The sequence below is a fragment of the Typopeltis vanoorti genome, chromosome 23, assembly GCF_054136105.1.
Source record: "Typopeltis vanoorti isolate ZY-2024b chromosome 23, IOZ_Tvanoo_1.0, whole genome shotgun sequence".
Lineage (NCBI taxonomy): Eukaryota > Metazoa > Arthropoda > Arachnida > Uropygi > Thelyphonidae > Typopeltis > Typopeltis vanoorti.
Genome location: NC_143571.1, coordinates 75,971,037 through 75,983,635, shown reverse-complemented (window position 1 = coordinate 75,983,635; position 12,599 = coordinate 75,971,037). Strand labels below are relative to the sequence as shown.

The 12,599-nt window shown below is 36.0% G+C and overlaps 1 protein-coding gene across 2 annotated transcripts in view; it reads right to left on the bottom strand.

The window, feature by feature from the left end:
• LOC150094004 (uncharacterized) overlaps positions 1-12,599 on the bottom strand; it is a 273,886-nt gene that overhangs the window by 139,220 nt on the left and 122,067 nt on the right. For both annotated transcript variants that reach the window (XM_090413118.1, XM_090413119.1), the window contains exon 5: positions 933-1,050. In XM_090413118.1, coding sequence (XP_090269244.1) covers positions 933-1,050 — 118 coding nt within the window. The remainder of the gene's footprint in view (positions 1-932; positions 1,051-12,599) is intronic.

The window sequence follows — 12,599 nt, the reverse complement described above, 5'->3', positions numbered from 1 at the left end:
TAAGTAATTTTTCTTATATTTAATTTTGATTTTTTTTTAATTTGAATCGTACCTACCGTATAGTGGGAAGGCTATGATTTCAATAATCCAGCAATTCTGTTCTAGAGACGAAACATGGCACTATTTGATCCACATCAGGAGACAACAATCACCTAACACAAAACGACTTTCACAAATATCCGTACCACAGTCTGGATTCGGACCAGTCAATTTGAATAAATACGAATGCAGTACAAATTATATTTCGTGCATAAAATATTCAAGTTGTTGAAATATTTAAAAATAGATTAACGCCTGTTTAGGGTTTACAGAATAATTCTAATTTTTTATATAAACTAAGAAAATAACATCGTTGCATCTTCCGAATCTCGAAAAAAACATATGGTACTTTTAACATTGACGATTTAAAATTCTGTTGTTTTTTTTTTAGTCTGATGAAAACGAAAAAGGGACAACGGAAATTTCTACAGATAATAGGATACGCACGGTTTATTGCTGTTGATGAATAGAACTGGTTTAGCACATTTAAAGAATACATTGAACATCCTAGAATATAGGCATGAGATTTTTTTGCAAATACGAGAATTCAATATGGTTTCTTCAGTATTCGCTAATGAGATTAAAAAAAAAAAAAAGAAAAGAAAGAAACGAAAGAAAAAAAATGGCGCACCGGCGAATATGCAATGAACCATTTAAAATGAAATCAGTGGTAAAGTTTGGAAATCACAGTCAACCGACTGAATACTATTTCAATTACTGAAGCTTTATAACAACTAAGACGCTAAGATGATCATCGTAAGACATCAAAGAATAGAACCTTCTACTCTCAAATATTTGTGAAGAACTGTACGAAAACAATGGACTTAAAACATTATATTTCGAGAGTAACTGAAAAGCAATTTTACTTAAAAGATGTAGTGATTTTCACTCACCTTGAAAAACTCCTTGAACTGCTATCTCCATTTCGAAATGGGAAGCACATGATCGGAATATAGCGAAATTCTGAGACAATGGAATGAGATGACACCCAACTTTGATCAACTCTTTGTCCTATGAAAACAAAACAAACAAACGAAAAAACTAATTGTTAAATTGAATACCTTTACTTTTAGAGAATAAAATAAGAACAGAAATACAAAATTATATTTCGTGAATAAAATATATTTTATTCACAAAAATACATTTTAATATGTCGATGCAGTCATAATAACATTATGACGGTAGAAACTACAAATTAATTATAACAATTTCTTTATCAAAATTATCAAGACCCAATGAAAAAAAATGGTATTTATTACATAAATCATATTAAAATTGTAATTGATTTTATCTCTAGGGTATTATTAGCAGTAATGATGATCACACTGTAAACTGCAAGGTTTACAGTGTGATCAAACTACTTTCAACTAATATTCGAAACTAAATGAGATTATAAGCATATTTTATTCACTCGGAGGTTCTCATTTCAGTCCAAGGCTTGTACACTCAGGTAATTATAATAAAACGCAGAATTATATTCTAGAAATTAAATGAAGATGTAGCCAAATCTCTTAATAGTCTCTGAATCTAATTGGTTATTCTGGTTATTTTATTCATGTGGAAAAGGACAAATTTCGAAGTTCGTCCATTTATTTAGATGATCACAAACACAACTCAAGAAACGATAATTCAGTTTATATTTATTGATTTATCTGTAATTTATTTATAATTAATTTAGACTTGAGCTAATGAAGATTAAATTTAATTTTATTCGTTTTACTGATAGCCATGCCTTACAAAATCACTTAATTTCGTCTGGCATGATCAGATTTCCTTTTTTAAGAAAACAGAGACAATCCATATGTTTAAAAATAACAGCCTTATAAAGCCATGTTTGCTTTATGATATTAAAATATCAAGCAGTAATATTTTAAAGTATCATTTTATTTTCAAAAAGTATCAAAATATTCAAATTTTCAAATTAGTTCGAGAATATCATTGATTTTGCATTTATTTTTTTAAGAAGTGCGTAATGAGAAAAAATATATAATATATAAATGATGTTGATGAATTTCCATATATTCGAGATTTTTTAAAAAGTAGCTGAGATATAAGAGAAATTTCATATTTCTTTTTGATAGTTTAAGAAAGCTTTCTTTATAAAAGGAGTAAAGAGCAACTATTAATGATTAAATTATTAAAGACAGAAAGCAAGATCCAAAAACAGATAAACAGATTAAGAAGTGGAAGAAGAAGAGAGGAGGAGGGGGTAAAAGAAAGTGTAGAATGATTACATTCTCCAAATAAAAGAAAAACTAACTGCTGTGGATCAGTTTTCCAATAAAGAAGTATTCCCCCACACAGGAAACGAAGTTACAAAATGACCCTTATACAGACCGCCAAGGCTCTTTTTGTACTCTCCACAATGGAAGAATTATGTCAGAAAGACTGAAGAAAGCAGTCTGCTCCAATCGTTGTTATATGTAGCATTTTCCGTTACCATCTGAGGCCGCCCACCACTAGCACAGCAGCAGGTTAATCACGCAAGCGCTGAGCAGCGTGACCTTTGACATTTCAAATATGGCGTTTCTCTACGTCAATGCGACAAGTGAAGTACTCTCTCTCTCTCTCTCTCTCTCTCTCTCTCTCTCTCTCTCTCTCTCTCTCTCTCTCTCTCTCTCTCTCTCTCTCCCCTCTATAGTCTGAATGATTTCTTCCTTTTCTAACACCTGGACTGGGAATTCTTTAGACAACTGCCACTGAAACCTTACTTAGAAAGAAGAATGAAGTACAACCTGAAATCAAATGAAAAACGTTTTCTGATATTGCAACAGCAAAATGCATTCAAACGTTGGCAAAGAATCTTCTAAACTAACCTTTAGAAAATTCTTTGGCAGTGCTTTCAATCCAAATTGCACTTTTGAACTGTTAAAATTATATATCTATCATATATCTCTATAACTTTAGTGAATCCTTGGACTGACGGCTGTGGAACCGAAATCTAGAACCTGTTTACCACTTCTTCTTCTTCTGCGGTACGATACAAGACGACATGCCACCTAATTGTCAATCTATCTAGCCTCGGGCTTTGTATGGACCTACAAGCATGTTCTTTCTGTATGCTATATAGACACATCATAATTCCTGTATTACCTCTGACAAAGAATTTGGACCTACAAGCAGATATATAGTGGAGACTGCCGACATTTTCCCTAGGCTTTCTGCACTCCAGATACTGCTGGAGCCAACCAGATCGCTATCTCTTGCGAGACCCCTGGAACAAACACGGACTTATAGACACACACATATACATACCTATGCTCTAGACATGGTCTCCTACACTGTAGCAACATAAAGTACAACTTATATAACGTACATTGTTCAGAATCCGAAATATAGTGTTAAATAATAAAAACACCTCTACATCTTCTTTTGAACTTAGCCAAAATACCATTCGATTTTAAAACATATCGTTGTTGTCAATGTTATAATATACAACTTATTTGCAATAAAACCAAGAATGCACACACACACATATGAATTTATAATGCGTGTCGATTGCATGTGTTCACCAATCGTTCATACCCCCTGAAGCAATACGTACATCACGGGAAACATCAATCGCAGGCACGCAAAAAAAAAAAGAAAAAAGGATTAAAAACACTCGAATGGTAGAGTACATGCGGAAAAAGAGTCAAGGATTTTGGTGTTCAAAAGCAGTCCTTTGTTTTCAGGAATAAGCTTCATAATGCCATCTTTCCCATATGCGTGTGTTTATTATGGAAACTGTATTACAAAAATTTCCAAGAAAAAGTATGGGAGAGAAAGTTGCGTAACGATATCATTACATCTTCCTAGAAGAGAAGCGACTTGCTATATCAGTATAGGAGAAACGGTTTTATTTTTGGTGAACTTAGGTATGTCTGTGTGTGTGCTCAAGAAAAAATATGATACAATGGCTAAAGGAAGAGAGACTCGAATAAAAGGCATTCGTCTCGGGAGAAGCGTATGATAATAACTAAACCCCTCAGACAACATGGATTCCCTAGAACAATATTTAATTCGATATTTTCTTTAAAAAAACATAGCAGGGATAAACTCCTCAGTATCCGAAAAGCTATATGAAAATATACGAAGGGGATTCGTCTACAATTTCCATAAAATCCAGGATCTCGTCAATACAGATTACTAATTCACTTCTCTCTCTCTCTCTCTCTCTCTCTCTCTCTCTCTCTCTCTCTCTCTCTCTCTCTCTCTCTCTCTCTCTCTCTCTCCCAAAAGCCTCGGCAGTGGTTAAAGATGAGTACTGCAACGAGTTACTAACTACTAATTATAAGAACTGTTAAGGAAAAAAATTAAACCAACTGCAACTCCGTTCCTAACCTGAATATTATCGATTCACCTACCACTTTTTATCTGACAGAGGTATTCTTCATTACAAGAGTTGCAGATTAAAACAGTTAAATAAATTCAATTGATGAAAAAATTAAAATACTTAGAAAAATAGCGAAAAGCTCGCCAAAAAAAAATTTGGGGAGAGTTTTTCCCCCCTCTCCACTTCATTTTTTCCGTAGGTCACATCGCTCAGCTGATTGGCATCAAATATGGAATATACTTTACACACACACAAACACACATATATATATATACCCTTGGACTTCTATATATATATATCATACATACACAGAGTCCATCAAAAATGTATATATACTTTAACAGATATCATCTATGGATTTTTTCAAAGTTGGATCGAATTACGGTAGCAATGTGTAGTATAATCTTCTCTCAAAAGATGTCGTTACTCACATGAATACTAGCATCAACATGTGACTGGTAGGAAAGTCAAACAAAATGGCCGAGACGCGATTGTCGTTCGAGGAACGCAAGACCATTTTGAGTTCCCCACACGTTCTCCTGATTTAACACCCTTGGACTTCTACCTATGGGGGACTCTGAAGGATGTAGTGCATCGCAGAAAACCAGCTACACTGGTGGCCCTTCGGAAAAAATTTGAAACGGCACGCGCAGCAATTCCGCTGGACACTTTAGCCAACGTTGCCCAAGCAGTAGTCGCCGTAATAGTAAGTGTCTGGACGCTAATGGTAACCACTTTGAGCACTTCGTGCAATTGTAGAATTCAAAGGTAACTTGCATTCATCCCTTGATGTCTGTGCAAATTTAGTATTACAATTTTTATACAGGTTTTTCTAACAAGATACTGATGTTTTCTTGAGTAATTCAGCTCAATTGAATAAAAATGAAAGGGAATGTTATAAAGAGAAGTCGCCTTCTCTTAGACAATACTAGTGGTCTCACCGTTTAAACGATTTTGACCAAATTTGGAACATAATTATTTCTTAAACTGCATTAGGCTGTCACAGTCGAACGAAGTGATACACATATTCATAAAAGGTCGTATAGTTTAACCAATTTCGACCAGTTATGCATAGATTATTTCACCTGTTAAACCTAAAACTGAGTAATAGACCATAAAATCTGTCATATGTAAAATAATAATAATAATTAACCAAGAATCAGGAAGATGGCTGCGATACGGAAGGCGGCTTGGGTGAGATTAATGCTTTAATACTTGAACACGTAAATGTCCATCTGAACAACAGCAAGAACAATATCACTATTATTAAAAATAAGTCATTCAGGTATCGGCTTTGGAACTGTGGTCAACTTTCTATTTTTTTTCCCTTTTTCTTTGCTCCATGAGATTTTTTTTATTAGATTTATATACACATCGCTTGTGCTGCAATCTTTTCAATAGTAATTTTGCTAACATTCTTCCACTTAATTAGCAACCATAAACCGGTCTGGTTGACAAAGCAGACAGCGCTGTCACCAACCAATAGGTCTTGGGTTCGAATCGGACATGAATGCATTTGAGTAGGAAATGAAAAGACCATACTAATATACGTCATACTAATATACGATTAGTTCACAACGTTTCGTGGGTGAGATTCACATTAAAAAACTATACTTCTGATTAGCTGTTAAAAAAGATTAGCAGAAACTAAACTAATTAAAAAAAACGCAGTAAAAATGGCTCTGAATGAAAGATCCTCTTATCTATGGATATGGAAATCTACGTATGTAAGAATAATAAAGACTAAATTACTGACGTGGTTTAAATTAAGGGTATGCTTGCTTAAATATATTCAAATGTATCCTGGACATGCAATAATTTGAATTCGGCCTTATTGTAATATTTTGTAATATTTTGCGTTCACTCTTAAGAAGCAGGAGTTTGGGACTCACCTAAGTCCACACCATGAAGTCCAAGTCTGGTCTTTGCTATATAATGCAGAAAAATATTATATAATTCAATATGCATGAAGATATGGACGTGGGTGGATTCTGTAGTGCTTCATAAAGGATATCATGAAATATGGTAGAATATTCATGCGAAAATTCATCATATAATTCACGTATTTTGAAAGTCTCAGTGATTTAGCTTACCAATGTTTGAATATGGCTATTACGAAACAGTTACTTATTTTCTCGAAGACCTAAATTTCACATTTATAATACGGGTTTCTTTAATTTCACCTAATCATACCACAGAATTAGTTGTGTGTTATTTAAGTAAGTAAGTTTATGTATTTTGTAATAAAGTATTCTTTAACATACTGGAGCATTCAGCATCCCATTTTCTTCAGCGACTGGAGATGTTCACTGCACACTACTTGCTAGGTTGATATTAATTATTGCAATTGTTACAAATACTGCTAATTATGTTCTCCTTTATGTTGTATAATTATCTAATATAATTGTGCATTACATTCGCTATCCTGAATATTGGTTAAGATTCTGTTGAAAGTGGATATAATTGAAAAGAAACTAGATTTAGAGAAGTTGCAAGTTTATTTTGCACTTGGTTAGACTATAATAAATTTAGTTTAATCCTTTATCCAAGTGTAAGCAAACAAAGTTTGCGCCTGAAAATATCTTCAGGACTGAGGAAAGGTAGTGCAACACCGGGCAACTCTGACTTGTCCACCTTTGCTCGCATTGCACCACCTAGCGTTGTACCACCTTACCTCAGTCCTGAAGATATTTTCAGGCGCAAACTTTGTTTGCTTACACTTGGATAAAGGATTAAACTAAAGTTATTATAGATTTAAGGAACTCGTTTGTAATTAAATATTCCTTCTATTACAGTAGCTACTTTAACTCATGTTTAAATCAGGTTCAGCCCAATATAGTTAAGGAAATACTGGATCCAGTAGTCGGAATTAAATTGACATAAATGTAACAGAAGAAAAGTTAATACAAATTAATCGCTATTAAATATCTGCATGTCAATTAATATATATACTAACTGGTTACTTTATTATAACCATTAGTACTCAATATGTAGAATATGAGTTTCACGACAGTTGCAGCTTTTACATGACGCGACATGCAATCTAAAAGTATTCAAAGACATTTTCGAAAAGTGTTCCCTTGGCTCAGGATTCGAATACAGTATAATTATACTCATCTAACACGCTTCAATAGCTTCACTATAATATAGATCAAACCAAATCAAGGGATCTCAAAAAACGTAGTTGGATTCTACCACTAATAAGGTTCATAAAATTTACAGCGATCTATGCATACATAGGCTGGGCGAGCCTTAACCTGAACCCAAAGGGTCCCGAAGCAAGAAACTTGAAAATTTGATAAAAGTTTGAAAGAACTTGCTGAATAAGACAAAATTCTTTGTAATTTGCTTCTTTTTTATAAAAGTAAAATCAATGAATATATTCTTTAATTTTTAATATTCTTAATAAATAGTATATATTCTCAATATCTGAGCTTCCGTAGCTCAGTCAGTATAAACGAAGTCCTTTGATTGGAAAGACCTGGGTTAGATTCCCGTCAATGACGTGAGGAACCTTTATCTGGTCTCTTTCGACGAAAGGTGGGTTATCTGGTCTCATATGGAGATAGAAGGGTTTTTCGTCCCCCAGAACAGGTAAACCGGCCCGTGAACACACACACAGATTACAGGCATGAATACGTCCCAGCCATATGCCGGTCCCGAGCCCGGCATATGGCTGGAACGGCAAGGTCACCTAGGTCGGAAACGACTGAAAGGGGAAAAACCACCACCACCACCACCATTCTCAATATCTAATTATGTTAAATTATTGACTCCATCAAACAGATCCCAATTGGACTACATTTGTCATGGTGGAGGCTGTACAGTGTTGTATACTGAAGTTGATTTTTCCTGCACAGATTAACAAAACCTTTTTTTAATTAGTTGTCCGATTTCTAGGTTTCTGGCATCAGTCCCACTTATTTTTTCAGTTACATGTGAGATTTCTTTTTCTTCTTCTGCAGCTTTTCCTACTTAAGTAGGGTTGCTGTTTGTGGTGAGTCTCCTCCACAACCTCCTGTCTTGGGCTGTAGTCACATCCAAATTCTTCAACCTCAAGTCCTCCTCCACCATCTCCTTCCATCTCTTCTTTGGCCATCCGCGTTTCCTCCTCACGTGCACATCCATCTGCATGATTTATCTTCCCACATACTCTTCCTCCCTCCTCATCACATGACCAAACCATCTCAATCTCGCCTCCTATATCTTTGCTCCTAAGTTCGTAACTTTCACCGTTCCCCTTACATAGTCATTTCTCAGACGATCTTTTCTGATCACACCGCACATCCACCTAAGCATTCTCATCTCCGCTACCTCCATCCTGCTGATGTTATTTTTCCTCAGGGCCACATTTTCCATAGTATACGTCATAGCTGGTGTCACTAGTGTCCTGTAAATTTTGCCTTTTAGATTGATCGGCACCCTCTTATCGCATAGCACTCCAGCCATCTCTCTCCAGTTCTTCCATCTTGCTTGTATCCTGCATCCCACTTCCTTCTCAGCTTCCCCATCCTCTTTCATTGTTGAACCTAAGTATCTAAAGTCACTGACCTTCCTGATGATATCTCCTTCCAGCTCTAGATCTGTCTCCTGGTTGCCATCCACATTGCAACACATATACTCTGTCTTACTTCTGCTCAGTCACATACCTCTCTCTTCCAGTACTTTCCTCCAACTTTCCAGTTTAGCTGCCACTTCTTCTCTTGATTCTGCACACAGCACGATGTAATCTGCATACAACATAGTCCAAGGCATGTCTTCTCTCACCTCCTCAGTAATCACCTCCATCACAATATTAAACAGGAACGGACTTGATGCTGACCCTTGATGCAAGCCAACTGTCACTGTAAAACTTTCTGTCTCTCCCAGGCAGGTTCGAACTCTTGTCTTCACATTTCTGTACATCTCCTGCACCAACCTGACATATTTCTCCGGCATCTTCTTCCCTCAAACACCTCCAGACTTCTTGCCTTGGCACTCTGTCATACGCTTTCTCCAGATTAATAAAAACCAGATGTAGCTACTGTTGCTTCTCTCGAAACTTTTCCATCATCTGTCGTAACCCAAAGATAGCGTCTGTCGTCGATCGACCAGGCATGAAGCCAAATTGCTCCTTTGCAATCTCCACCTCCTTCCTCAGTCTTTCATCACGAACCCTCTCTAGGATCTTCATTGTGTGGGACATCAATTTTATTCCTCTGTAATTCTTACAGTCTTGAGCATCTCCTTTATTCTTCTTATAGATGGGGACAAGAGTACTTTCCCTCCATTCCTCAGGTATATTTTCCTGTTGACAAACTTTTATGAACAGGTCCCACAGCAGATCAATTCCCACTTCCCCTAATGCCTTCCATGCCTCCACTGGGATCCTGTCAGGGCCTACCGATTTTCCATTCTTCATCCTCTTTATGGCTTCCTTCACTTCCACTCTACTAATGTTCTGCACCATCCCCTCATTAGGCTCCCCATCTTCTCTGTGAGTCCTTGCATTTTCTTCATTCAAAAGCCCTGCAAAGTATATTCTCCATCTGTTTCTTATATCCACGTCCCTCCTTAATACCCTTCCTCCAGAGTCTTTTATCTGCCTCACATATAGGACGTCCTTTGATGCCTTGTTTCTACATTTTTGCTAATTGATAAAGCTTTCTCTGTCCTTCCTTTGTTTCTAATTGATCATAAAGGTCTTGATACGCCATGGCATTCGCCTGTGCAACAACTCTTTTGGCTTTTAGCTTTTTCTCTCTGTCCTCTACCACTATGGACTTGTCCCACTTCTGCTTTGCCTTCCTCTTAGCCATCACTGCATCTTGTACATTATCATTCCACCACCAACCCTCCTTCTGCTCTCTAATCTTTCTGGATGTTTCACCAAGCACCTCAATTGCACAGCTCAGAATTACATTTGAATTATGTTTCCACTAGTCTTGTACATTTTCTAGTCCATCCGAAATCCTCTTTAATACCTTCTCCCTAAAACGGTTCCTCACACCCTCTTCTTTTAAGCAAAACCACTTAATTGTCTTCCTCCCATGGCTTCCAAAGGTTCTTATCTTTGACTTCATTTTAAAGTCTGCGCACAGCAGCCGGTGTTGCTGCGCCACCTGATCTGTTGGGATTACCTTACAATTTGTTACTGCCTTAAGATGTTTTCTTCTAGTCAAAATGTAGTCAATCTGTGAACTGTTATTGCAACTTGTAAATGTTATCAAATACTCTTCCCCTCTTACAGAAAAAGGAGTTCACAATTGCCAGATCAAACGCTACTGCAAAGTCCAAAATCCTCTCTCCTTCCTGGTTCATCATTTCCACTCCATGGCTACCCTGCACCCTTTCACAGTCCCTATTCTTAAACACGTAAACAGTGCTCTAGAGATCAGACATGGAACATTTCCAAGCCACTTGAGGCCTCCAACAGGTACAGTGATGGTCTCGCACCGACGTAAAAATCATCTTATCTCCAAAAACTGACGAAATATCCATGTCGGCAGCAGCAAGTCTCTAACCCATGGCCTATTGATTGCAGAACGGCAAAGCTATTCACACAGACAGATTTTTTACACATCTGCACAATCCGAAGCATCCATTTTAAATTTATGAGTACTTTCGCAAAGGAACTCACAAAGGTAAAATCCCTACTGGCGGATTTTAAAATGAATGCTTTTAGTATAAATTAAACATGAATATGTTTTACTCATCGCTTTATCAGTATCTGTTATCGGTACTATTTGTTTCATTGGACAAGTGATTTTACGGGCATTTTATGATTCCCGTAAGGCCCTAGCAACCCATCATCATAATCACCCTTATTTCAGCAGCGCCTATTAAATGTCAAGATTATTTTCTTTTTTTCTTCGAATATTGACGGCTTTTCTTGAGCGGTTAAGTGACCGTATTTCTCTTAATGATGTGACTAATTATAAAGATCAGATATGTATTTATAGCCGTAAGCTACAAACAGATAAGCACGTCGTAATAAACAGTACTTCAACTCTGTATAACCAAACCATTAATCTCGTTCTTGGTTTTCCAGTTATTACTACGCTGAAAATGTTAGTATGAAATTCCCCATTAGTAAAAACCAAAACAATATTTGCGCATTTTTCTTTAGGTGGTTAACTACAACTGTTTTATTATCAGACGCTTGCTCTGGTAATATTTATTCCTTAGAAATTTCACAAAACATTAGGTTTATTTGTAATCCATAACATAAAAATAACGGCTCATGAAATCCGTCAAGTTAGAAAATGGCTATTCTTGTTCCTTTACTTACAGTCAGCAGTTTTCTTTTACATTTATCCCAAGGCAGCATCCGAGACATGAAAATATGAGCTGGTTTTAAATGTTTTACTCTAGCTTCTTAAATCTGTCTCGTTTTCTCATGGCTTATATCGTTGATATTATATGGAATGGTAGTACTGTCGATTTACATTCTAAGAACATTGAAGAGGCGACACTTTGTCCCACAGTATGCGAGGCAAACATGTTTTATTGTCGGTTTGCGTGCTTGCGAGAAAAAGTTTAGAGATAGACCAAGTAAACGGAAAAAGCGTGGCGAAGTTTTAATAAATTCAGCTGATTAAGTAAAAGGCATTTATATTGTACAACAAATAAACTCTCGAAAGGGTTTGAAAGAATTCGAAGTTTTTAAAACCAGTAAGATTTATAGAAGCCCTACTTGTTTAAAAAAAATATATATATTTCGTATATGGTATTCCTATATTCGTTAATTTTTTTTCTCTTCGCACATTCCAGCCAATAATAAGCCTTCAGTTAGCTTTTGCTTTAGGAACACAACAGACTTTTTTTTCTTAAGTATGGAGAATTTTCTTGAAGATCCTAGAATTATTTGCGTTCTTCTCATATTGTCAATGTTGTGTAATTCTGCCTATATTTCACCACATTTGTCTGCCCTAGTACATTTATTACGTATGATTTAATCCAGCGCTTCCCAAACTGTGGGCCGCGGCCCCCTTGGGGGCCGTAGGTTTTGTTGAGGGGGGGGGGGGCATGAAATAATGAAAACAAATTTAAAATGTTTTAAGACCAAGTAGATTTTTTTATTTTAAAAGAAACATATTTAACTTTTATTATTTATTATTTCTTTTTTGTTATTTTTTATATTTTAATGGAAAAATTCACACATTGGTGTTGATTAACAAACTTTGCTTCCTGCGTATTTCGGCGCTTAATGAATATTAGTAAATATTGCTTATTCATATGTTTCATTTCAAAGAGTGGTTAATTG